Source organism: Vicia villosa, linkage group LG4 (assembly GCF_029867415.1).
Source record: "Vicia villosa cultivar HV-30 ecotype Madison, WI linkage group LG4, Vvil1.0, whole genome shotgun sequence".
In the NCBI taxonomy this organism is placed as follows: Eukaryota; Viridiplantae; Streptophyta; class Magnoliopsida; order Fabales; family Fabaceae; genus Vicia; species Vicia villosa.
This window is the reverse complement of record NC_081183.1, coordinates 147,686,883-147,713,649: the sequence shown is the minus strand read 5'-3', so window position 1 is coordinate 147,713,649 and position 26,767 is coordinate 147,686,883. Positions and strand designations below refer to the sequence as shown.

At 37.0% G+C, this 26,767-nt stretch overlaps 1 protein-coding gene and 1 non-coding gene across 2 annotated transcripts; one reads left to right on the top strand and one right to left on the bottom strand.

Moving 5' to 3' along the window:
- The first annotated feature begins 15,481 nt into the window (after nucleotides 1-15,481).
- On the top strand, nucleotides 15,482-15,588 carry LOC131600799 (small nucleolar RNA R71). Its single transcript, XR_009283407.1, has one exon. It is a non-coding gene; the product is annotated as a small nucleolar RNA R71 (small nucleolar RNA).
- Nucleotides 15,589-23,781: 8,193 nt separating this feature from the next.
- LOC131599906 (lactoylglutathione lyase GLX1-like) lies at nucleotides 23,782-26,061 on the bottom strand. Its single transcript, XM_058872144.1, has 9 exons — nucleotides 25,942-26,061; nucleotides 25,568-25,705; nucleotides 25,372-25,496; nucleotides 25,199-25,263; nucleotides 24,900-25,106; nucleotides 24,763-24,810; nucleotides 24,390-24,497; nucleotides 24,137-24,289; nucleotides 23,782-23,943 (listed from the first exon to the last, which is right to left on the bottom strand). The coding sequence occupies exons 2-9, from the start codon at nucleotides 25,675-25,677 to the stop codon at nucleotides 23,902-23,904; spliced, it is 858 nt and encodes a 285-aa protein (XP_058728127.1). The 5' UTR covers nucleotides 25,678-25,705; nucleotides 25,942-26,061; the 3' UTR covers nucleotides 23,782-23,901.
- Between the last annotated feature and the right edge of the window lie 706 nt (nucleotides 26,062-26,767).

Below are 26,767 nucleotides of genomic sequence, written 5' to 3'. Positions count from 1 at the left end.
CGGTTGGTGAGGGTAGCAGGTCAAATCCATTTGTCTTTCAGCCAGCTTATCAAATCTTGCTTCTTGTCCTCTACCACGGAACACAACTTCCATATTATCGATTTCTTGCATCTTAGTTAGTAGTTAAGAAAACCTAGAAGTTGAAAATATTAAGATTAAGTTAGAACTAGGCTAGTGTTGATTTAAAAGGAAGAAAAATAAAAATAAAAATAATATAAAAATGTAACAAATTATAATAATAAATATAATTATAAAAAAAGGAATATTTTCTCGAATTAAGATAGCAGTTATAATTATAGTAGTTATTATAAAATGTAGGAAAAAAGAATGTAAAAATGATTAAAATTAAAATTAAAATAATTCAAAATAGAATAGATTATTTAAATGAAAATAAAAGGTTAAAAATAAAAATAAAAATAAAATAAAAGAATAAATAAATGTGGGTTGTCTCCCACCAAGCGCTTTGTTTTATGTCGTAAGCTCGACGATTTTAAAAATAGAAAACTATTTTTTCGAATGAGCGGGCAGCTCGTCAAGTTTAAAAAGTTCAATGTTTTCATCGTGTTCGAGATGATGGTAATACTTAAGACGTTGCCCATTTATGACAAAAGGTTTGACGATTTCTCCTTTGATTTCTATCGCTCCGCTCGGAAATATGTTAGTTATTTCGAAAGGGCCAGACCATCTAGATCGTAACTTCCCAAGAAATAATTTTAGTCTAGAATTAAACAAAAGTACTTTATCGCCTATGCTAAAAATTTTCCTAGATATACGCTTGTCGTGCCATTTTTTCGTTCTCTCTTTATAGATTTTGGCGTTTTCGTAAGCGTCTTGTCTAAGTTCTTCTAATTCGTTTATGTCTAGAAGTCGTTTCTCACCAGCGGCGGTGTAGTTTAGATTTAAGTTCTTAATGGCCCAATAAGCTTTATGTTCTAACTCTACCGGGAGGTGGCATGATTTTCCATAAACGAGTTTGAATGGGGTAGTTCCTATTGGAGTTTTGAAAGCTGTTCTATAAGCCCATAAAGCTTCATTTAGCTTGGTTGACCAATCTTTTCTAGATATAGCAACAGTTTTCTCCAATATTTGTTTTATTTCGCGGTTAGATACTTCTACTTGTCCGCTTGTTTGTGGATTGTATGGTGTAGCTATTCGATGATTTACTCCATATTTTCGAAGGAGTTTCTCAAGTATTCTTGAAATGAAATGGGAACCACCACTACGCCGTACAAGGGCTTTCACAGCGCTTTTTTTGGCCTTTAACAGCGCTTTAAAGCGCTGCCAAAGCCAGCGCTGGCGTAGGCTACGAAAGCGCTTTTAAAAGCGCTCTGGTAGACCCCCCCTTTAAGAGCGCTTTCCTGGAAAAAGCGCTCTGGTAGGACCCCCTATAAGAGCGCTTTCCTGGAAAAAGCGCTCTGGTAGACCCCCCTTTAAGAGCGCTTCTTAGTAAAAGCGCTGGCAAAGACCAGTAAAAAAGCAAAAAAAATTAAAAAATTACGCAGCATACAAAAGCGCTTTTGGAAAAGCGCTCTGGTAGGCCCCCCTATGAGAGCGCTTTTTCCAGAAAAAGCGCTCTCATAGGGGGGCCTACCAGAGCGCTTTTCCAAAAGCGCTTTTGTATGCTGCGTAATTTTTTAATTTTTTTTGCTTTTTTACTGGTCTTTGCCAGCGCTTTTACTAAGAAGCGCTCTAGTATGTGGACCTTTAAGAGCGCTTTTTAGAAGCGCTGTAGTTGCTAAATGAGGTATTTTTATGTGCAGCCTATAATTTAATCCTCCCAGTCGACCTGTAATGTTTTCGACCTGTAATATTTTCGACCTGTAATATATTTTCGACCTGTAATATATTTTCGACTATATTATTTCAGCCATCAGTAAGACAATATATATACTAATATATACCATTATAATATCCAAAATTATATATATACATCATTACAAAATTATATATATACATCATTACAAAATCAACAATATTATAGTTCAAATCTGCATGAAAAATAGCTTAATATAAAATTGACACAATTCCTCTTTGATTTCTTCTAACTTTAGCTTCGAGTACCCAGCAGCACGGAATTCGTCAAGGTACTATAAAACAAAAACATAATATGAATAATATATTTAGGTAAATGTAATAAATTATATGAAATTATCTTAAGTTATAACTTTATACCGTGGGAGGAATCTCTAATTGATTCGCCTGAATGATTTCTTTCATAAACCTCAATACAAAGTATCCGCAGTCTGAACTGTTACGCTGTAGCGGACACTACATAGAAAAACAAATAAGATTCTATATAAGTTGTCTTGTTTTACCAAGTAGCATAAATATTATAAGCAAATTTGTGAAAAGTAATGTACCTGCACTTCGATCCAGGTGATGTTGTTTGATTTAGTCCGGGATACCTGTGCGTCCCGTTGACTACGGAATACTTGTATTGATCTAATTAACAAATATATAAAAGCATATGTTTAGATCAATCCCACAAATAAGTAAATATATAAATATACACGAATATATATTTAGAACGATCCCACTTACAAATCAACGATTTCCTTCATGGCCGGATAATTGGTCCATTCACCCTTTACCGAATTCAGATAATACACGACTTCCCTTATCGGGTTGATAGAAAGCAACCAGTGTGCTCTATAAATTAAAACAATAGGTTATATGAAAATATTGCTATACACTAAAGAAACAGAGATTAGATGAATAAAGAATGAGAAACTAACCCTACTGGTCGGGTATTATACGCCCAAAGATGCAGACATTCTGTATTGCCGGTGGACATGAATCTATCGACTAAGCGCTGTCTAACAGATTCCGGATCCGAAACAATTTCCATTCCGCTGCAATGGGCGGAAGACACGAACCGGAATCTGTTAGACAATGCAATCCCGCGCAACACTCTGTCATACAACAACCTTAAATAAAAACATAATAAACATTAGATTCTTTTCATTGAAAAGTGTAAATAAATTATATTGTGGGACTAATTAAATAATATATCGGATGAGTGAATATTACCGGATGTATGATTGCATATTACTGACGCCTAGTTGATCATGGTTAAAAATCTCTTGCAAGTCTTCAATTGTAATATGTGACTTGAACTCAATACCGAAGACACTTTCATCCATATCGATTTCCCGTAAAGCACCATCCTTCATATCGGACATATCAACCATTGTTGCGAGTGTCGCCCGGTATCGAGGCACAAAAGCACCGCCTTTTCTTGCCGCTTGCTTCGGAGGACCACTGGGTGGTACGCTACGAACCTGCTGCGTCACTTGTTGTGACTCCCGAGCGGATGCCTAAAAATCATATAAGTTAGGTAAAATATAAAATCATGCATATTTTGATTCAGATTATATATTAACACTTTAAATGTACCTCTTTTAGCGATGCAACAGACTCCTCCTCCTGTAAAATCCCTTTACCCTTAATTGCGGGTTTTATAGGAGCAGTCTAAAAATAAAATGTAAAACATAATTAATAAACGGTTTAGAATTGACATTCGAAAACTAAATGATTCATAATCGTTTTCAATTTACCTCATCACTAATGGTAATGAGCTCCGAGGGCCATGCAACAAACGATCCTATTGCATCTCGCAGCAATGTCGTCTCTGAGACCATGTCAGGTACCGGTAGAATCGCATCACGATCTAATACAACATCCACCGATACTTTCAGGTGTCCATCCGGGAGCGGTCTGTGGTGAAGTAAATCTCCCGAAGTGTTGTGCACTTTTCCCTTGCCAACTAGTCGATAATTCGGTTCCGATAAGTATAGTTGGCAAGATGAAATGCCCTAAACCAAAAGTAAATATAAAGTCATTATCATTAATAAAATAGAACAGTTTGTAAGGAAAAAAACTTATAATTACCTCGGGAAATTTCTTTTGATAGTTGATACTAGCCTTATCACTAGTTTCTCTCACCGATGAAGTGTTGCACTTTTCTCTCATATACATATCTTTATCTCTTTGCAATTCAGAGACCTGTGCTTGCAATTCCTGCAACTTTTGCAACACTTCTTCATTGGTAAGATTTGATCTTCTCCTAGAACTCTTATAAAAAGAGGTTGGAGTCACACCATGACCCTTACCCCTCACCCGACCGGGATACTCGGGAGCATCTAGTACTCTACTAAGTACGCTCTCCTCACCGGTGGATGCCGATTGCGACAAGGTCTCCTGTAATTCATTTACATTTAAATAATTATTAGTGGAGATAAAAAGTCATTTATATATTAAAAAACATTTGATTTAATTAAAGACACAGTATTATACTTACACATTCAGTATAAACTCTCTGAACATCGGGATCGACAGCGTGATTCTTGCCCACACGAGCTTCCTTCCACAACACATGTACAGGAAGTGAAGCTTCCTCACTTTTAGTCTCCTCCAACTATGCATTGACACAAACGATAAAATCGTCAATTAAAACATGCACATGTAGACAATTAATTAAATCGAATTTCTATTTACTTACAATTTTATCCTCTAAGCGTGCATATCCCAAACGCCCTTTTTTGTATGGATACGCGGGTTTGGATGCTCTCTCCCTATTCGTGGCACTCTTTTTCTGAAAAGCTTCATCTCTTTGCTTTACAAACTCAGCCCAATCTGCTTCATCAATGAAGGTCGCATACTTTGTTGGCCGTCCCGGTGCATCTTCAAGAAATTTTCCATCTTTATCCTTAAGATAGGTGTTTGTCAAAAAACTTTTCCACCCTCTATATCTCTTGCCGGCCAAACTAAGTATGTAGCTTTTACGTTCATCTGGTATCTCAAAAGTCCTCTGCAAAAAAACGTACGCATAGTGTGTTAGTATAAATAATTTAAACAATTTATCGTCAAGATAATAACAACAATTAACCATATATGATATATACCTGAAGCTCTTCCCAAATCGCTTGTTTTTTCTCCTCCAATTCTAAATTTTTCGTTTTCGATTTCCAGGTAGCTATGGAGACCGGAATATGCATACGGACAAGTGTACCAATATAACTTGTCAACTTTGCAGAATTAGGACCAATTGGTTGTTTATCAGAATTCCATTCCAATCGGTATACTAATCCTTGGTCTCTATGTCGTATGATTCCCCTCATAATAGTGATGCCTCGTGCAACCTCTTTTGCTTCAGTATCAGGTGGAGCATTTGTATCCGAAGCAACTCTTTCTTGTGAGTTTTCTTGTAAGTTTTCAGGTGGGTTTTCAGGTGGAGCATCTCTATCTGAAGCCATTGAACCTGTATCAAACAAACTAAAGCACATTAGTACACTATTAATAAGCTAACAATCTATACAAGTCAAATGGAAGTCAAACCATGCATGTACAAGTAAATCGGAAACGAAATCGGTACAAATCAAAATAAGCGTAAAAAAAGAAAGTTATCGGAATTGAACGAAATTTACATGGCTATGGTAAAACGTCGCCACGGACTCAAAAACAAAGTCGGTTTTCCGAAATTCAGACCCTAAGCCCGACTTTTGATTACGGGCAGAAGCAAAACCGATAAAAAAATAGTCCCGAAATGTAAATATAAGTGCATGAGCAGCTCCGGAATCGTCAAAATAGTATAGTTACATGTAAAGAAGTCAACAAGCGGATACATGGTTCAAAAGTTATGTACAAAACGAGAATATGCACCAAATTGAATAAAACAAATTAGTCGGACTATGTATACTATTACCTTTATCACTAACGTCTCTTTCTTTTCTTGGTAGGTTTGTGTACTACGCGTCTCTTAACAATGCGGACGGTTGGATTGATCCAAATACCCTCATTATGATCATTTCTAATACAAGATTCATTCTCATTTTGATCGTTTCTTGTACAAGATTCAATGCCAACACCAATATCACCTTGATCTTCAATTTTTTCATCAACTATTTTGTTAGATAAAAGCACTATAGACCATTTCGTACTTGTCGGATCATTGACATAGAACACTTGTTTAGCTTGAGAGGCTAGAATGAAAGGCTCATCTTTGTACCCTACCCTATTGAGATCCACTTGCAAAAATCCTGACTTATCCATTCGTACGCCACTATTATTTTCAACCCACTTGCAACCAAATACAGGAATCTGAAACTTCGCGTAATCAAACACCAAAATGCGCTCGATAACCCCAAAATATGACAAATTTGCAAATTTCGGATTTAAGTCATTCGCACTTGATATGTGCATAGCTTCAGCTACCAAGGTAACACCACTATTTTGCATAGTACTTTTATCATCCTGTTCTTTGGTATAAAATGTGTATCCATTAATTGCGTATGCGCTATAAGAAAGTACAATTACAGATGGACCATAGGCTAAACATCTCAACCTTTCTGTTACTGAAGCAGGATCTGAACGATACTTTGAATAAATATGATCTCTAAACCACGGTATGAAACTTCGATTGTGCTCTCGTACTATCCAGTTCTCATTTCTATTTGGATTTAAATCTCGGAGAACAACTTTGTGCATTTCAACAAACGGCTCAACCTCAATCTCATTGTGCAGAACATACAAGTGCACTTGATCCCGTTCGACCATTGATACTGTCACAACTTTATTTCCAATTAGCCTTTTTCCTTCTTTTTTTTCGACAATATGAGATTTGGGGAGTCCAATTGATTGAACATTTGACAGATATTCAGTACAAAACTCAACCGCTTCTTCAGCAACGTATCGCTCGGCAATACAACCCTTCGGTCGACTTCTGTTTTTCACGTACCCTTTTAATATTTTCATATAACGTTCAGCAGGGTACATCCATCTCATATAAGCTGGTCCGCACAGTTGTGTCTCTTTCACAAGATGAACGACTAGATGAACCATTATGTCAAAAAACGAGGGAGGAAAATACATTTCAAGATCACATAAAGTAACAACTATCTCATTTTGCAATGTTGGTAAGATCGCGGGATCGACCACCTTACTGCAAATAGACCTGAAGAAGAAACACAGCTTAGTTATTGCGCTTCTTACTTTTTCTGGCAGAATAGAACGTATACCTATTGGTAAAAAATGTTCCATTATAACATGGCAATCATGCGTCTTCAAACTCTTTAACTTGAGGTCTTTCATGGACACAAGTCTTCTAATATCTGAAGAGTAGCCTTCTGGAACTTTTACTTCACTGAGGAACTTACACAATGTTTTCTTCTCCTTTCTAGATAGAGTGTAAACAGCAGGTGGCAGATATGTTCGTCTTCCTTTCGTCACGGGCCCCAATTCAGTTCTCATCCCCATGTTTACCATGTCATTCCTTATGTTAACGCCATCCTTAGACTTTCCTTGTATATTGAGTAGCGTACCTATAACGCTGTCAAATACATTTTTTTCAATATGCATAACATCCAGGAAATGTCTTACGTACAACGACTTCCAATATGGAAGTTCAAAGAAAATTGACTTCTTCTTCCACCCACCCTTGACAATTGAATGTGCAAAAGGCTTGCCAAACTGAGTGCTCACATCTTTCACCTTTTCAAAAATTTGATCACCTGACAAAAAAGGCGGGGCTGTACGATGTTCGGCCTCTCCATTGAATGCTTTTCTCCACCCACGGTAGTGATGATTAGAATTTAAGAATCTACGATGGCCGAGAAAGACATTCTTCTGACAAAGCGCCAATCGTGTCGTATCGGTTTCATCTTCACAAACAGGACACGCCTTTTGACCCTTGTTGCTGTACCCGGATAGATTTCCGTATGCTGGAAAATCATTAATTGTTCCAAACAACATCGCCCTCAAGTTGAAACTTTCTTTCCTATACCCATCGTAAACCTCCACACCTCTCTCCCACAAAAACTTTAAATCTTCGATTAAGGGTGCCAAGTATACGTCTATGTCATTCCCTGGTTGTTTAGGCCCAGAAATTAGCATAGATAACATCATGTACTTACGCTTCATACATAGCCACGGAGGTAAGTTATAAATCATAAGAATCACAGGCCATGTGCTATGCGAGATACTTTGAATACCATGCGGGTTCATTCCATCAGTAGACAATGACAACCGAAGGTTTCTTGCTTCTTTTCCAAATTCAGGATATTCAGTATCAACTTTACTCCATTGTGGTGAGTCTGCCGGATGTCGCAACTTTCCATCAATAATTCTTTCATCTGCATGCCAAGTCAAGTGTCTTGAATCGGTCTCACTACGATACATGCGTCTAAATCTCGGAATTATAGGAAAATACCATAAGACTTTAGCAGGAGACAACTTTTTCTTATATCGAGGGGCACCACATTTAGGACACTCATTCAACGCTGCATACTCGTTTCGAAACAAAACGCAATCGTTTGGACATGCGTGTATCTTATCATAGCTCATTCCAATAGAAGACAACATCTTTTTGGCTTCATACGTTCGATTGGGAAGAACATTATCCTCTGGTAGCATATCTTTCATAAGGGCTAATAACTCTGTGAAACTTTTATCCGACCATCCATTGTCCGCCTTTAAGTTGTACAACTTTAACACCGCAGACAATCTTGTGAATTTTGAACAACCATCATACAACGGTTTCTCTGCATCGCTTACCAACCTCTCAAACATTTTGGGACAATCCGCTAGATCTTCTTCCAGCGCTTCTGCAATCTCTTCGACTCGATCACAATCGTATGTGTCTGTGCAATCGTCGTTTGAAGCATACTTCCTATTACACCTCGACCCAGCATTCCCGGTACTTTTCTCACCATGCATTGTCCAACATGTATAACTTCTATCAATTCCAAACCGTAGTAAATGAGATCCCAACTGATTCCCGTCAACCTTACCCCCGGCATAACAGCAACCCAAGCAAGGACACGGCATTCGAAGCGGGTCTTTGGAGTTCGCAACCGCAAACTCAACAAATTCCCATACCCCTTTCTCGTACTCTTTCGACAATCGGTTTGAATTCATCCATGTCTTATCCATGTCTTAATTAAGCTAAACAACAACGGTCAAACTTCCACTCTTCACAAGTAACCCCTATGGCGAATTCAATTCACAAAGTTAGTAAGTACCTCCTATATTAACTCTCTAAACACATAAAACTAATGTGTTTCTGTCAAAACGCAAAGTATAAACGGAATGAATCCGAAGCAATAAAACGTAACATATATAATCACACAATTTCAGACAAATTCATCATAATACCAGTAATTTGAGAAAGAAATTTACCTCGGATGTTACCGAACTCAAGAAAACGCCAAACGTCGAACTAGGCTGGGAAACGATCAAACTTTCACTATACACAAGTTACCCCTATAGCAAATTCACAAAGTTAGTAACCACCAAGACAAAATCGATTGAACAAAGGAAATCAACAATAGTTTGATGTGTGTACATACTCCTAAATATGTAGTACCAGAGTCAATGATACGAGCTCCAAAGAGATCCAAAGTTATCAATCCAGTCAGACCTATACAAGAAATTCAATTCAATGTATGATTATAATAAGAATGGGTGAATAGCTCATGATGCAGTTAATTAAATACACCAGTACTGTCCATCTCAAACTTCCAGATATGTATTCATCAAATAGTTCCCTCAATGGAAATAACCTAACATTTTCCTCTAATTCAAGAAATACTCAAGTAAAAAACTCTTGTAGCTGCTGCCATCAGATGGGATTTTCATAAAATTTCTTTCATTGTTAATAATAATAAATATGATAGTTATATCACTCAAAGCCCTTGCGCAGTTTCCCAACATCATTTGGACTTAACAAGCAAAATGTTTGCTTGACAAAATTCATACTTATCAACTGATCAAATGCAAAGTATAAGACTCACTACAGATCAAAGACGCTGAAGAATTTAAATCTTAACAAGCTCTTAAATTCATTTCTACAAAGAAACTTATATTGTACAAGCTTGACCCAAAAGAAACAGTTAGAAACTGCGCTATTTCTTAGAAACTTCGTAGTAACTACCTTTTCACTAAATTGAGAAATATTGTAGGATAACTTCATGTGAATTCTAATGAATGAAAAACTGTCTGTAATGTGAGTTTTATGGCATATGGAGGGAATGGTATGATTTTAGTGCTGGTCTCTGTTTCATGAGATGTTTCATTTTTAATTATGTTCATACTGATACTATTATATATTCATTTTTATATCATTTAATTTATATTCAGTTTTATGCCCAAATATATGATGGGCATCGGTTATGCCACTAGCTAGTTATATACCTTTACACGTATGTATATACCGACATGCCTCAAAATCCACTACATATATCATCATTGGTAGAGAAATATTGCACCTCCTCCACTATCTTATACAACAGTCAAGAAACTTTACTCACAATTTCAATTCTACTAAGATAACAAGAGACTCACAATTTCAATTGTACTAAGATAAGAAGAGGCTAAGGACATAAATGGAGACCACAAATTAAGAATAAGAGCCTCTCTATGGAACAGAACTCAAAAGATAAGAAGAGGTTAAATTTATATTTTGTGAAAACCATACAAGCAGACCCCAAACAATCCAACAGCCACCATTTCACAGTTCAACAGAACTCAAAACCCTATCACTTAGAAGTTTCTGGAACAAACCCTATCACCTAAAATCACACGTTTCTGGAACTAGGCAATTGCTAACAGAAATATTATGTATATATATATATATATATCAAAGGCCTTAAGAAAAGAGCATTCCATCAAATTCAGAATCACAAGGATACATTGATACATCTAGGGTTTTGTTAAAAGCTATGAGAAGTGTGATACCTGGGTGGCGCAAAGCAAGTTGCTACCAGAGGAGAAGAGACGGAGACGAAACGATGGTGGTGGACGGAGGAGAAGAAGTTCGCGCGATGGTGGTGGACGGAGGACCGATAAGGTTGACGGAGGACCGATAAGGTTGACGGAGGACCGACGACGGTGAGGGGTGGGGTTTCTGGTTCGCGTGCAGAGAGAAAAAGAAAGAGAGAAAGTGAGAAACAGTAGAAGCGTGTTTTTGGTTTTAATTTTAGTAATAAGGCTACTAAAGCGCTTCTGGAAAGCGCTCTCATAGCCTAGGCTATACCAGCGCTTTTGACAAAAAGCGCTCTCATTAAACACCCCTACCAGAGCGCTTTTGAAAAGCGCTTTCGTTCCCCCCACGTTCCCCCCACCTACCAGAGCGCTTTTGTAAAGCGCTTTCGTACCCCCCCCCCCCTACCAGAGCGCTTTTGAAAAGCGCTCTCATAACCCCCCCTACCAGAGCGCTTCTTAAAAGCGCTTTCATACCCCCCCACTATTAGAGCGCTTTTTTAGCGTGTTTTTTAATTTTGTCTTTAGCGAAGCCTATGCCAGCGCTTTTCCTAAAAGCGCTTTCGTAGGGGTGCTGCTAAAAGCCAAATTTGGCGTAGTGCACCATCGCTAATTACTAGTCTAGGCACACCGAACCTAGGAAAGATGACGTTTTTGAAGAGTTTGATAACTACTCGTGTATCGTTTGTAGGAGAAGCGATAGCTTCTATCCATTTTGAAACGTAATCGACGGCTACGAGTATATATTGATTTCCAAACGATGACGGAAACGGACCCATAAAGTCTATTCCCCAGACGTCAAATATTTCTACTTCCAAAATGCCCTTTTGAGGCATTTCATCGCGTCTCGAAATGTTTCCGGTTCGTTGGCATCTATCACAGTTTAGTACAGCAAAATAAACATCTTTCCACAGGTTGGGCCAGAAGAGTCCAGATTGAAGGATTTTGGCGCAGGTTCTAGATGTGCTATGGTGTCCTCCACACGGTGCAGAATGGCAGTGTGTTATTATACTTCCTATTTCTTCCTCGGTTACACAACGTCTAAAGATTCCATCGGGGCCTCTTTTGAACAGGAGTGGGTCGTCCCAATAGTAATGTTTTAGGTCATGGAAGAATTTCTTCTTCTGTTGCTAACTTAGATCAGGAGGAAGCACACCAGCAGCTAGGTAGTTTACGAAATCTGCATACCAAGGTGTGTCAGAGCGGGCTAAAGCTATTTCTGCTAATTTGTTGGTTTCAGCGTTTGGATGGTATGGTTCGAATTCATTGGCTTCTAACTGAGCGATGAGTCTTTCATAAGGGAAATCATCGTCAATTGGTACTTGTTCGGGTTTCAGATTTTCCAATCGAGAGAGGTGATCTGCTACGACATTTTCAGTTCCCTTTTTATCTTTAATTTCCAAGTCGAACTCTTGTAGTAACAGGATCCAAAAGTCTCGGTTTGGCGTCTTTCTTGGTTAGGAGGTACCTAATGGCAGCGTGGTCAGTGTATATGATTATTTTGGCTCCTACCAGGTAAGAACGGAACTTGTCTAATGCAAATACGACAACTAATAATTCTTTTTCTGTCGTGGCATAATTCATTTGAGCTTCGTCTAGGGTTCTACTCGCATAGTATATGACATGTAGTTTCTTATCTTTTCTTTGCCCTAGAACGGCTCCTACAGCATAATCACTTGCGTCACACATTATTTCGAAAGGCTCATTCCAGTCGGGAGGTTGCATAATTGGCGCAGAGATTAATGCTCGTTTAAGCGTATGAAATGCTTCAGTGCATTTATCGGTAAAAATAAATTCGGCGTCTTTCATTAGTAATTCAGTTAAGGGTTTGGTTATTTTAGAGAAATCCTTAATGAAACGTCGGTAAAAACCAGCGTGTCCTAGAAAACTTCTTATTTCTCTAACAGTTTTGGGAGGTTGAAGGTTTTCGATAATTTCGATTTTGGCTTTATCTACTTCAATCCCTCTATCAGATACGATGTGTCCAAGTACAATTCCTTGTCGAGCCATGAAGTGGCACTTTTCCCAATTAAGGACTAGGTTTACGCTTACGCATCGTTTAAGTACCAATTCAAGGTTCTCTAAACATGTTTCAAAACTTCCTCCACAGACAGAGAAGTCGTCCATAAAGACCTCCATTATTCCATCTAGGAAGTCGGCAAATATTGCCATCATGCATCTTTGGAAGGTCGCGGGTGCATTGCAAAGCCCAAAAGGCATTCGTCTATAAGCGAATGTACCATAAGGCCAGGTAAATGTGGTCTTCTCTTGGTCGTCAGGGTAGATAGGAATTTGGAAAAATCCCGAGTATCCATCTAGATAACAGAAATGTGAGTGTTTGGCTAGGCGTTCAAGCATTTGATCTATGAAAGGTAAAGGGAAATGGTCTTTTCTGGTAGCTTTGTTTAGCTTCCTATAGTCAATGCATATTCTCCATCCAGTTTGGATACGTTGCGCTACAGATTCGCCTTTTGCGTTAGTGATTACAGTAACTCCTCCTTTCTTTGGTACGACATGAACAGGACTAACCCATTTACTATCGGATATAGGATATATTATTCCGGCTTCTAGCAGTTTTTGGATTTCCTTTTTAATCACATCGCTCATAATAGGATTTATTCGCCTTTGATGTTCTCTAGAGGTTTTACAATCGTCTTCGAGCATAATGCGGTGCATACAGAGGGAAGGACTTATTCCTTTCAAATCTGATATGTTATATCCTAAAGCGGTTGGGTATTTCCTCAGGACAATAAGTAATTTTACAGTCTCGGTTTGTCCTAAATCAGCATTAACTATAACGGGTCGGTTACGTTCTTCGTCTAGGAATTCGTATCTAAGATCGGTAGGCAGTGTTTTCAGTTCTATAGCAGGTTTCTTCGGTCCAGGTATAGGATCAGGGGTTAAGGCTAAACATTCACTCAGATGGTCATCTTGATATTCCCCACGCCAGTTGTCATCTTCAAAGATTGGCGGTATAGGAATTTTTAGGATCTCGGTTTCCTTATCTGGTTCGGATTTTATTTCATTAACACACTCGTCGATTATGTCGGCAGAGCAGCATGTGTCAATTATAGAGGGTGCTTTTAGGAATTGGGAAAGAATAAATTCTATTTTCTCTTCTCCTACTTCGAAAGTAAGCTTTCCTCGCTTGACATCTATGATTGCACCAGCAGTTGCTAAGAATGGTCTTCCTAGTATGATCGGGATGTTAGAATCTTCTTGGATATCCATAATGATGAAGTCAGTTGGGATGTAGAATTGACCTACACGAGCAGGGATATTTTCTAACATTCCTACAGGGTATTTGACTGAACGGTCAGCTAATTAAAGAGACATTCTCGTTGCCTTAAGCTCACCCAGATTTAGTTTCTTACAGGTTGAAAGAGGCATCAAACTAACACTGGCTCCTAAATCGCACAGGGCTTTCTCTATGATGGTTTTACCTATTACGCAGGGTATAGAGAAACTACCAGGATCTTTCAGTTTTGGAGGCATGTTATTTTGGATGATAGCGCTACATTCAGCGGTAAGCGTTACGGTTTCGTTATCCTCGAGTTTCTTTTTGTTTGATAGGATTTCTTTTAGGAATTTAGCGTACGAAGGCATTTCAGTTATGACTTCTGTGAACGGTATGGTTATGTTTAATTGTTTCAGAAGTTCTACAAATATTTTAAATTGCGCTTCGGTTTTTGATTTAGCTAATCTCTGAGGATAAGGAATTGGTGGCTTATAAGGTGGTGGTGGAACGTAAGGTTTCTCTTTTTCAGGTTCCACTTCGTTGTTGCTCTCATTGGTCTTAGCAGTTTGATCATCAGTTGATGTCTTTTGGGTTTCCTTTAGCTCTTGTTGTGACATGGGTGCGTTTTGAGTTCTAGGATCAATAGGTCCATCGTAATTCGTTCCACTTCGTAGTGTTATCGCGTTCGCATGTCCTTTAGGATTAGGTTGTGGTTGAGCAGGAAACGTTCCAGCAGGGGCAGCAGTAGGTGCTTGTTGTTGAGCTACTTGTGAGATTTGAGTTTCTAACATTTTGTTATGCGTAGCTAAGGCATCTACTTCGTTCGATAGTTGTTTTAGTTGCTCGCAATTGTGGATGTTTTGATTTAGGAAGTCCTTATTGGTTTGTTGTTGGGAAGCTATAAAGTTCTCCATCATGATTTCTAGATTTGACTTCCTAGGGGTGTTTTGAGCAGCTACAGGCGCTTTTTGGTAACCAGGTGGTACAGCAGGTGCTTGTCCAGGCGCGTACAACGCGTTGTTGTTTTTATAAGAAAAGTTCGGGTGGTTTTTCCATCCAGGGTTGTACGTGTTAGAATAAGGGTTTCCTTGAGCATAGTTTACTTGATCAGATGGGACTCCAGTCAAGAGTTGACATTCGGCAACTGCGTGTCCAGTCAATCCACAAATCTCGCAGCTAGGTGTTACAGCAGCAGCGGTGGCTGAAAGAGTGATGGTTAAGTTCTCGATCTTTTGAGTTAAAGCGTCTACTTTAGCGTTAACGCGGTCTATACCACTTATTTCGTACATTCCTCCTTTGGTTTGGGCTTTCTCTAGAGCGGCTCGTTCTCCACCCCATTGGTAATGGTTTTGTGCCATGTTCTCTATGAGGTTATATGCTTCATCATGGGGTTTGTCCATTAATGCTCCGCCAGCAGCGGCATCTATAGTCATTTTAGTGTTATATAAGAGACCACCATAGAAAGTATGGATGATCAGCCATGGTTCGAGTCCATGATGAGGGCATAGTCTAAGCATGTCCTTGTAACGTTCCCAAGCTTCGAAGAGTGATTCGTTATCTTTCTGGGTAAATCCGTTGATTTGACCTCTTAGCATAGCAGTTTTGCTAGGCGGAAAGTATCTCGCTAAGAATACTCTCTTCAATTCATCCCATGTAGTTATGGAATTAGAAGGCAGGGATTGAAGCCACGCTCTAGCTCTATCTCTCAAGGAGAAAGGAAAGTGACGTAATCGAATAGCTTCGGAACTAACGTTGTTAGCTTTGACAGTGTCGGCGTATTGCACGAACACAGATAAATGGAGGTTGGGGTCGTCTGCAGGGCTTCCAGAGAATTGATTCTGTTGAACAGCTTGGACCAACGAAGGTTTCAGTTCGAAATTGTTTGCCTCAATCGCAGGTGGTGCGATACTTGAGTGCGGTTCAGCGCGCGAAGGAGCGGCATAGTCTCTAAGAGGACGAAGAGCACCCATCTCTAACTTTGGGGTGATTTGATTAATTTGATCAGTAAAAGTCAATTCCTGATTAATCGGAATTGGTGCTACTTCGGGAAGATTGCGAGCTCGACGTTTGACGTTAATGAAACGTTCGATCTCGTTAATTCGTTGTATTAAATCTCCTCCTTGTGAACGAGTATTTGGCATACAATCGTTCAGAAAGAAAAGAAAGAGTTTCCCTAGTCTATACGGTGTAACAGTGAGTTACGATATCGACTTAAATAGTCCCCGGCAACGGCGCCAAAAACTTGATCGCGACTTTACGTGTCTATTAATCTGATGACTGCAAGTGCACAGTCGTGTCGTGTAGTTTTAAAAGATATCGAATCCACAGGGACTATGAATCGATCTACCGTTATCTAAGGTTACTATGTAAAGCTAGGGCTACTAATATTTTGATTGTTCCTAAGGGAGAGTGATTGTGAGAAATAAAGAATATAATAAAAGACAGATATGAGTATGTATTTCGTTTAACTTAAGATGATCCGAAGGTCCATTGGCTTTTGCATAATTTAATTAAGAATCTTTACTAATTCAATTGGTTAAAAATCCTCGTCTCAAACTTTCGCTCTGTTGATTTAGATTACTATCCTAATCCTAATGTACGCTTTCGCCATCCCATTAGATTTTAGAAGAGCTTTTTGGAAACAACGTAATTAATAAAATGCCTGTTTTATGAAGTTGTTATCTATTTAAATCTCCTAATCTCAAACTTTCGCTCTGTTGACTCGGAACATACTAATATCCCTAACGTACGCTTTCGCCATCCCGCTCGGGTGTAAAAACAATTTTTGAAAATAAATAAGTTCTAATTAGTTTTAATACGCTTTCGCCATCCTTAAAACTAATGTCCTATGTCTACTATCCAGTTAAATATCTCAAACTTTCGCTCTATTGATTTTAACCTTTGACCGTCTTAAATACAGCAGACTTGGACTGGGAGACGTGCGTCTCCGATTCTTGGGGAAGCTTCGTTGAAGACTTGAGACGTGCGTCTCAAGTGGAGAGAATGTAGGGGACTGGAGACGTGCGTCTCCCTTTTGCTGACGTGGCCAATGAGGTGTGGAGACGTGCGTCTCTACTTGCTTGTGTGGTTTGGGCCACGCACATTTGATCTTCAGTGGGCTTTTGGGTCTTCTTTAGCATATTTGGGCCTTATTTGCACTCCCTTTTTACTTCAGCACCCATTTTTCATCTTTTAGGCATAAATAGTGGTCGTTTTAGCTCCATTTCTTCTCCTTTTCACAAATAGTCATAATAAGAGCGTAAAACCTGAAACAAAGCAAAAACTCGCGTAATATCATAATAAATCAATATAATAAATGGAAAATGCTATAAATATCTATGGATTTCAGGCTAAATATACGATATAAAATCGTGTTATCACCTACGTATCCTTTTCAGGAATCAGAGTTATCGTAGCTCGGCTCATATGTTTTTGTTTGTTTTTTGTGTTTTTTAGTTGGGCGGAGTTAATGTTCGCGCTCTTGCATAAGGGACGACCTACGATGCGTACAAGCGGAAATAACATTGCCCTTAAGAAAAGAGATGAGAGAGAGATTTTGAGTGTTTCGAGGAAATCCCTTAAGCAAGGGAAACTCGAGTTACTCTTTGGTTGGTGTTTTTTAGAAATTGGGAACTTACGCTCGAATGGTTCCCTTAAGCAAGGGAGATCCAAGCACTCGAATGATTCCCTTAAGCAAGGGAGATTCAAGCTTCCATTCCCTATTTAATGATTTTCACTTTTTTATTAATGTTTTTTTAGTATTTTCTTTGTATTTTTTAAAGGGAATTTATTTTGATATTTATTAGGTGTTTTAGTGTTGTAAAAAGGAATGGAAAAGGGGGAGACTAGCCTAACTCCTAAGCCTAGAATTATTGTTGTTTATGTACAAAGGGGATTCTAGCCTAAAGTTAACATGATAATGGAATCGATTCTAAAGGAGCGTACAAATGATATTAACAACATAGGCCAAAGTTCTTGGCCGAAATCAATGTAAACACAAACATACAAAATTTAGCACAAAAACATATGGAGATGATACAAGAGAACAAAAGAAGCAATTCAAAAATTAACCTAAAATATACTACTATTTTTATGAGTTTCTACGAGGGAGAATTCAATGGATTAATGTCAAAATTAACCTAAAAAGATCTACTATTTTTATGAGCTTTTTTAATGTTAGCAAATCCTAAAAATCTATCAAAATGGTTATCATCATGTTTTTATCAACTAAACAATAGGGGAAAAAATGTGAAAACAAAAACCTAAATCTAACATGGATTGGCTTGAGTCAGGGGTGTATTACTGGAAATCATGGTGCATGAGTAAAGTTAGCACAGGCCCAAGGGAGGAAGGCCCAACATAGTTTTTGTTATCCAGAAAAACCACAAAGGGGTGCGCTGAACTTGTATGGGCTGAAGGAGAGGTGAGTGGCAGCAGTTTCGGATGAGCCCAATTGCAATTGATGATCCACATTTTGTTTTATCAGATTTTTATTAAAAAAAGTTGATTAAAGAGAAAGGGAATTAGGGCTAGCGTTGTAACGAATTGGCTTTTCACTCTCAGAATTAATCTTTCTTTCTCACTCAAAATGAACAAACGGCGCCGTGAACTTCGTTCTTATCTCCGATCAAAAACACAGCGCCGCCGTGAATGGAACCACGAGCGTCGTTCTCCCTCGCCTCTCATCTCAACCTCAGATCCTAATTCGTATCTCTCTCAGATTTATTCAATAGGACCCTAAGTTCTACATTGATTTAGAACGATCTGGTCTATGAAGAACAACGAAGGCTCAGGAGCGTACCTGGAGAGAAGATCGTGAATGAAGGAACAGAAGACCAGAGGAGACAATGATCTTCCAATTGAATGCGAAATAAATGCGAAGACAACGAAGTAATCTTTCCGGCGAGTCTTCGAGTTCTTCCGTTTCTTCTCTTTGCGAATCCTCCTTCTTCTTCTGTTTCTTCTTTGATTTCTTATTTTTCTTTTTGTGAGTGCGTATATTGCTATGGTTGAGTGATTGAGAGCTGTTGGATTGATTTTCAGTTAGGAGAATTGGAGGGTGATGATTGAGAGGTTAGGAGTTGGTTATGCCTCTGTTAGAAGTTAGTTACAAAATTGTTTTTTCTGTTATAAGCTTGTTGGCAATTCTGTTAGTTGGTGAGCTGGCAATAGGTTTGAAAGTTTGTTACTCTTATTGGTAGAACTTAGGTAGTTAGAGGTTTGTAACTGAAATCGGTGAGGTGGTTCGAAGTTAGTTACAAAACTGTAATAGGGAGTTAGAAATTGTTTTGACATTTGGTTTGAATTTGAATGGCTTATGCTGGTGTATATGCAGGGCTTCAGTAGTTTAGAGGAACACGGAACTGATGGATTGAATGGAATGTGCAGCTATACGACTTGCAAATTTTGTTTGGATGATATTTGAACCCAGGTATGTATGGCTGTACCGCTGTGGTACTGTTAGGATGCAGAGTTCTTTAATGCCAAGTTCTCTTTGTTTTCCGTTCTCATTTTCTGAACTAGTATATGTTGGAATCATGCAGGTATGGTATGATAGATGCGGCAAGTTTGCGTGGCAGTTTGGTTTAATGGCAAAGGGGCACCGTACTGGCTGCAGGTAATGATGTGGGGTTGTAAGTATTTCTTTTTGAATCTGAACTGTATTGGGGTGGTAGAATATTTTGAACTGTTTGGATTTAATTTGGCTGAACTGGTTTAATCCTTTATGATATTGTCTTCATGGATTTGTTTAGGGAATTGATTGGAACTTGTTAGTAGTGTATAGGGTTAGAGCTGTTTGTGGTTATGAGGTGACTGGGTTTTTATTTGGTTTAGATTATGTTGACTGTGTGCATTTGGTTAGGTTGTTAGTTAAACTCTGCTCCTGTTAGAAGGTTTGGTTATTGAAACTAATGCTGAGCTGCCAAATGTGTCTCTTATTTCAGGCCTAAAATCACCTGCTGATGGCACCGGATTTGTGTCTGGAGAATAGTGGATGTCAGCATTGAATGGAACAGTGACTTTTATCTTTGATCCTAATCTTGCATTGTTGAGTGAAGTCTGTATATTCTTGAGAGCTGGAAGAGTTTTATTCAGATATGCACCTTTGTATGCTCTAATTTGTAAGGAATGATAGGGTTCTTCGTGTTGGTAGGTTTGAAGCATGAAGAAGCAACAAGGATCAAGCATGGAATTGAACGGAGAAGCTTTAAAGACAAAATGTTGAAGCTTTTAGGAATAGGTCCTTTTTCTTTTGTAATTCAATTTGTTGTGGAGTTTTCTATGTAACTGTATGGATGTATCGAATATGTATTAAACACGGACATGGGGTAATGGATGAATATTGTAATGAAGTTCTTTTCTTTCACATGAATGTAACTCTTATTCTCTTCCTTTCCACTTTTTTTTGTAATAACTTTTAGTAATGTATGAATTGAATGGCCCTTTGACTTTGCCGTGTATGTTGACCCTTTTGCGTAGTCTCTTTATGATTCAAGTAGTCAAACCAAATGCCTTGTAACCTTGAACAAAAGGAATCTTCTAAACATGCTCACACTTTTTGCAATTCAAACCATAAACCCTTGACTTAATGATCACAAAAGGAATGTCCTGAGGAGTCCTTTGGACGAAGACAATACTTGAAGCATAGGAGAACAATTAGCATGAAATCTTGTGATCCTCAGTAAAATTAACAAATCCAGACACCATGTATAAGAAACCATAGTCCTCTTGCCCTTGATGAATCTTCATAGGGGAAAACCTTATAGCTTTAGGAGAATGAAGTCCACAATGAACGACCATATAAAAACCCCAGCTTTCAAGATCCTTGATCCAATGCGAAGTTATTGGTTAATGAATGCATGAGTCATGTTAATGTCCTAATGGAGATATGCACATGAATGAAAAGCCTAAGCCAGATGAAAGTAAAAGGGTAGGACAAATTTGGGGTATGACACCCCTATCCCGCCCTCATTTTATTTGGGGGTCAAGTCAAGATTTTATGCCTACACCCTATAATATGCCTTTCCCTCTCTTTCTTTTTTTTTACAGGATTTTAAGGAACGAGTCTAAATAGGATGATATGCATGTTTCCTACCATACCTTTGATAGACTCACTTTTGTGAATGTGGAAGTGGGAATGCTTGCTACGAAATCTCATGAATAGAATCATAGAGCTTCACTAAACTGAATTATATGTGCATGGTCATTATAACACGGGCTTTTTGGAATACATCTTAAGAAAAAGATATATATGTGTCTGATGTCAGAGATTGAGGACCACAACCACTCTTATTAAATTTGAATCTTACTCTTCAAGCTAATATTCAAGTTTATTGACACCTTTGCATATTTACTGTTTTATAGAAAGCGTTTGACGCTACTTCTTAAATACCATTTTAACTTCAAGAGGGGAATTGTTGAAATAATTAATATTGGAGCATTAATGTTGAAACATTTGTCAAAGCATGTATCAAAGTTTTAATGTGGGTAGTGAATTGAAAATAAAATTCTTTTAAGTCATACATCAGACAACTTTCACATATTTGAAGTGTTTATATAATGGAGTTAATCTTCTTAGGGTGTGTCTCAAGGGGCATAAAATTTTTGTGGGTAGAGCGAACAATGCCAATAGTTAATACCATGTGTGGTCTGATCGGCCAACTCGACTCTATGTTAGCAACTATATTTTAACACCTTTCAATTTTTTAAAACTTTTTATGATTTGTTACCTCGATTTTGCTGAAAAATGAGGGGTAAAATATTTAGAGAACACGTTTTCGAATCCCAACAATTATATTTTGTCCCTCTTTAATTTAAAAAAAAACTATGACCCCTTGGGTTTGGTGAAAACCGAGGGGTAAAGTAGCTAGAGGACACGTCTTTGAATCCCAACAACTACATTATATCACCTTTTAATTTTTAAATTTTTTTTTATGAACTATTATCTCGATTTTGCTTAAATTCAAGTGGTAAAGTAACATATTTTTTATTTATGACCAATTTGATGAAAAAAAATCAAGTAACGAATCTTTGTCGTCCATTTATAAAGTAGTAATGCTCAAGACATTGTCAACTCATCAATCATATAAAACATTAATGATCCACATGAAACTCTCACTAGCCAATCAAAACGTGAATTCTAGAACTATTCATTTTGGATGCAAAGTGTTAAAATTTAAACTTAACATATTGAAAACAATGGTAACGAAAGGAAGAGCAGAAAAATATTTCAAGATTAATTTTTTAATATTTACTCTTTTCTCTAGTTAGGAAAGCATGAAAGTAACTTATTAATGTTATTTGTAGTTGTATAAAGTAAAATGGTTAATATTGTTGTTGTTGTTGAAATTTTTATTTAACAATTCTATTGATTTTGTTTATTTGTTGTTGTTGTTGAAATTTAATGTTTAAAGAATCCATGAATTTTATTGTTGTTGTTATTGTTGTTGTTGAGATTTAATTTTTAAGGATTCTATTGATTTTGTTTTTGTTTTTGTTGTTGTTGTTGTTGTTGATGAGGAAGATTTAGAATTTATCAACAAATTTGATGCTTTGCAGATTAAAACGAAAAAAATACGTTAAACAATTTTGGTTTTGTAAACAGAACTATACCTCTTGATTATTGTTTAAAACTTAGGTAAAAAGTACGTAGCGCAATTTTGAAATTTTAAAAAATGCAGTTGTTGGGGATCAAATCCATGACTAATGCCACTTTACCCATCGGTTTTGAATAACCGAGAGAAAAAGTGACAGGTTTTCATGTCGCCGTTCGTTACCTCGCCTGTGTAATAGAGATTTTATCTCTGTTGCGTCCAAGGTGAAATGAGGCTATTTGTAGTTGTGAATTTTTAAAACAAAACTAAACATGAAATTGACACATCTGTTACGGTCAGCATTGACCGAGTTTGGTGAAGATGGGTCTAGGGTTTAGGACAGTTTATGCCAGCTCTCTCTGAATCCTCTCCCACAAACTTCACTCGAAATATCTCCCAAGTTTTTTCATCTGTCTATCCACTACATTAGCAGTCAAATGATCTGGCTCTTTATTCATGGGTCGGATCTATTTTTTCAATATGAATAGAGACCTTCATTCACTTTTCACATCGCACTGGGACTTCATAATTTTTCTCCACAGTCTCTTTTCTACTTCTTGAATTTTTCAGTAGTGGAGTATGATAGAGTATAGTTTGACTAGACCTTTTTATCTTAAAGATTTTGTGATCGATAGTCTACTTCTACAATTTTAAATAATGTTGTTGAATGTCTTAAGCAAAACGATTTAATATGTGACTCACTAAATACTTTTTTTGTGTCATAATTTTTTTAAAAACCTTTTCGAAATTCAAAACACAATCATTATGTCATATCTACTTTGATAACAGTTCAATCGATGTCAACAAACGTTTTAAATTTGAGAGAAGTTATTCAAAAGTGGCAACAAAAAGACACTCTTTTTCTTACCAATGAAAAAGGTTGTTAGTGTCTTGACTAAGAACACATCAGTCGCGGACGAAATGGTTGATCCAGCCGAAATTGATAATACAGTTGAAGAGCACTCATATTGAATGATCTAACTAATAGTAATTTATATGATTTTATAATACCCTACAAGACTACCAAAGACAATTGAAAAGCTTTGGGTAAAAATATGATACTAAAAAAACTGAAACTAGAGTAAAAAACGTGCTATGATCCAAGATCATTTTGGTTGGGAATGATTTTGAGTTATTTCGAAGACATATACTATGCATGTGAATGATTTGAGTCTAAATATTATAAAAGCCAAACAGAATAATATTATTTTGATTACTGATAACATACATGTAGATCTTCAATCATAAAGACATACAACTTATTTTCATAAAATAGCTTGAAGACTCTTATTATTCATGAAAAGCAACAACTCTTCACTCCAACTCTTTCAGAAAATCTTGATTATCGACCAACACCTACAAAATTCAAACAAATTTAATCATACCGCTTGCTTCGCATTTATAAAGGCAACAGATGCATCAATATAAATTGTGTGACATGTTCAAAGTACAATAGTACTCCATTGCCGGCCCACATAATCAAAAGTGTTTTCCTATAGGTACCAGTGCGGGTACTGGTACCGAAAGGAAAAAAAGAAAAAAAACTTACAATTTTCCATCCATCTGGATCTAGGAAAGAAGTGATCTTCGTGTTAATGCCAGGAATTGGCCCTGGTTGCCTGGTAATCTTCCCTCCAAGCTCTTCAGTGACTATCTTGACTACCTCAGCGCTCTTGTACACATCATCAGTGCCAATAGCAACCTGTTATATATATACACCACACAAATTTTATCAAATGGTGCAGAAATGTGAATATACTGACAGTTTAAGCTTATAGAAGAAAACATAACGTTTTACTAACCTGTGCATAAGCATTTCCCTTGGTGTATTCAGTGACACCATAGTTATATAATAACTCCAACACAACTCTCTCGGGCTCTTCACCATATCCAATAATAGCAAAAGTTATCTGTAGGAAGTGTAGTGTAATTCACAAAAATCATTGCTTATGCTTTAAATATGTTATGGTCCGCCAAGGCGTGCACTTGCAGTGAAGGCTACCGGGCTACCGCACATGGCCCAAAATTTTTCACGATTATACCCTAACAAAATATAGTCTATATTTGTTTTTCCGTAGTTAAACCAGATAGACTTACACATAACCATCAAAAACATAAAATGGTTCTGAGGGTCCTTATGCAGATCGCTAAAATTAAGTTAATTACGGTGCTCACCTTGTATTCAGGTAAATCATACTTCTTGAGCAGCTTGAATCCCAAAGCCTGAGAAGATACATGATCCAGTAAGAACACAGCCTTAGTTTATAAAAACACTAAACAATATATATAAGGCATAATGGATAGTCAGTTACCTTTTCGTAAAACTTAATTGAGCGGTCTAAGTCACCAACACGATACAATATATGGCATAATGGCTCAGGGGTTGAAGCTTTTTGTTGAATTTCAAATTCATAACCATCAGGATCCTTCACAAAGGCAATAACAATGTCACCAATTGGAGCAGGCTCCCTAGTGACGACTCCACCCTTAGCTCGGATCTCTTCAACAAATTTGTAGACCTAGAAATGGAAAAATAACACTTCAGTTTCAATACAAAACAAGCAAATTGACTAACAAACTTTTGTGAAAGTAGACCGATACTATTGCTTACATCTGGAGTTGCGATAGCAAAATGTCCAAAGCCAGTCCCAATGTCATACGAGGTCACCCCGTAATCTGAAAACAACATATGTTAAATCCATGTTAAATTCAATTCAGAGAACCATAATATACATAAGATAAAGTGCATGCTTGAATCAAAAAGTGGATGATAGTGCAACATACTATAAGTTAATTCCACAACAAAATTAGTTTGTTCAGGACCAAATCCAAGAAAAGCATTGGTATATTTCTCTTCCGGAACATCTCGTTTCCTCAGAAGCTTCATTCCAAAAACTTCAGTATAAAACCTGAGAAAAATTATTAGCCTCTACACACACATGACAGCACAATTCAACAATCCAAGTTAACTAAACCTTACTTGATGGTGCGATCGAGATCACCAACACGGTAAACAACATGCAGGAATCGGTGGTTATCTTTCTTCGGCCATTCCAACAGCTCAGCATTGGATTGTGCAGCCTCAGCCATATTCAAAGTGGACTCAATTTCAAACACTCTGCAACATCATCAAAAAGCCATAATTAAACAAGAGTGACGCAGAAAATGGGAATGCTGAACTAAACTAACTTGATCAAGCAAGTTTACTGTGTGGTTTATGAAATAAATAAGATATCTAAGATGCAAGGCGAAGAAAACAAGAATTCTTAACAACGCAAAATATTGAAATGGATTGCAACAGTTAGAGCATTCATCAGAGAGGGGAAAAAACGAGAAAGAGGTAGAGAATTGTACCAGTGAATGAGAGTAGCGGAAGATTGTAAGAGAAGAAGAACTATCTCTGAATTTAAATTCAAGGTTTGTTTTTTTTTATTCATTGAATAATTTATTTGGTTAATATATTTTCCATGTACACATTGAGCCATTGAATTAAAAAGCAGATTTGAAAATGGATATAGAGCATGTACATTTGACTTTGCAAATATAGATATGACTTTTACATATTTGATTATTGCTGAATAAAAATTATTTCTAAATTCAATACAATATTGTTGGAAATATGGTAATTTTGGTGAATTTTTTTACCAATACACCATTTTTTATTTTCATTTTAATACTAAATTAGTATTATTTTTTTTCTAAATTCTAAAATACTATCTTTTAAAAGATACACTCACCAATATAATGAGCGGGCTCTCCTATTTCATTTTCTAAATTATATTTTATTTTTTACAAATTTTCATGCGAAAATTATTTTTTGTGGAATTTCCATTTAATTTTAATAAAAATTGTATTTTACAAATCATATATTTAGAAATCCGCATGATATGTTTTTCGTTAGGAGTGTTTATTGGTTCGGACAAATCTGAACCAAACCGGAATTCAATCCAAACCATAATATTTGAGTTGGTTATTTTTTAGTTAGCGCTAAAATCGAACCAAATCAATAAAATCTAATGTTAATCAATATAATTTATATCATCATTATTCTTCAAACCGATTTTTTATTTGAAGATTATTTTACAAATTTTTTTGTAATTTTTGTTTACAAAAGATTGTAACAGAGTAAAAATTAGTTTTAGAAAAAGTTGAAATAAACAAAAAAAAAATTGAAGATTAT

What these genes read in the sequence shown, in the direction of transcription:
- LOC131599906 (XM_058872144.1), bottom strand. Translation starts at nt 25,677, where the DNA reads ATGGCTGAGGCTGCACAATCCAATGCTGAGCTGTTGGAATGGCCGAAG. An exon ending in TGTTGTGGAATTAACTTATA is followed by an intron (nt 25,264 to 25,371) that starts GTATGTTGCACT and finishes TGTTGTTTTCAG; the next exon opens with ATTACGGGGTGACCTCGTAT. An exon ending in AGGGAAATGCTTATGCACAG is followed by an intron (nt 24,290 to 24,389) that starts GTTAGTAAAACG and finishes TATATATAACAG; the next exon opens with GTTGCTATTGGCACTGATGA.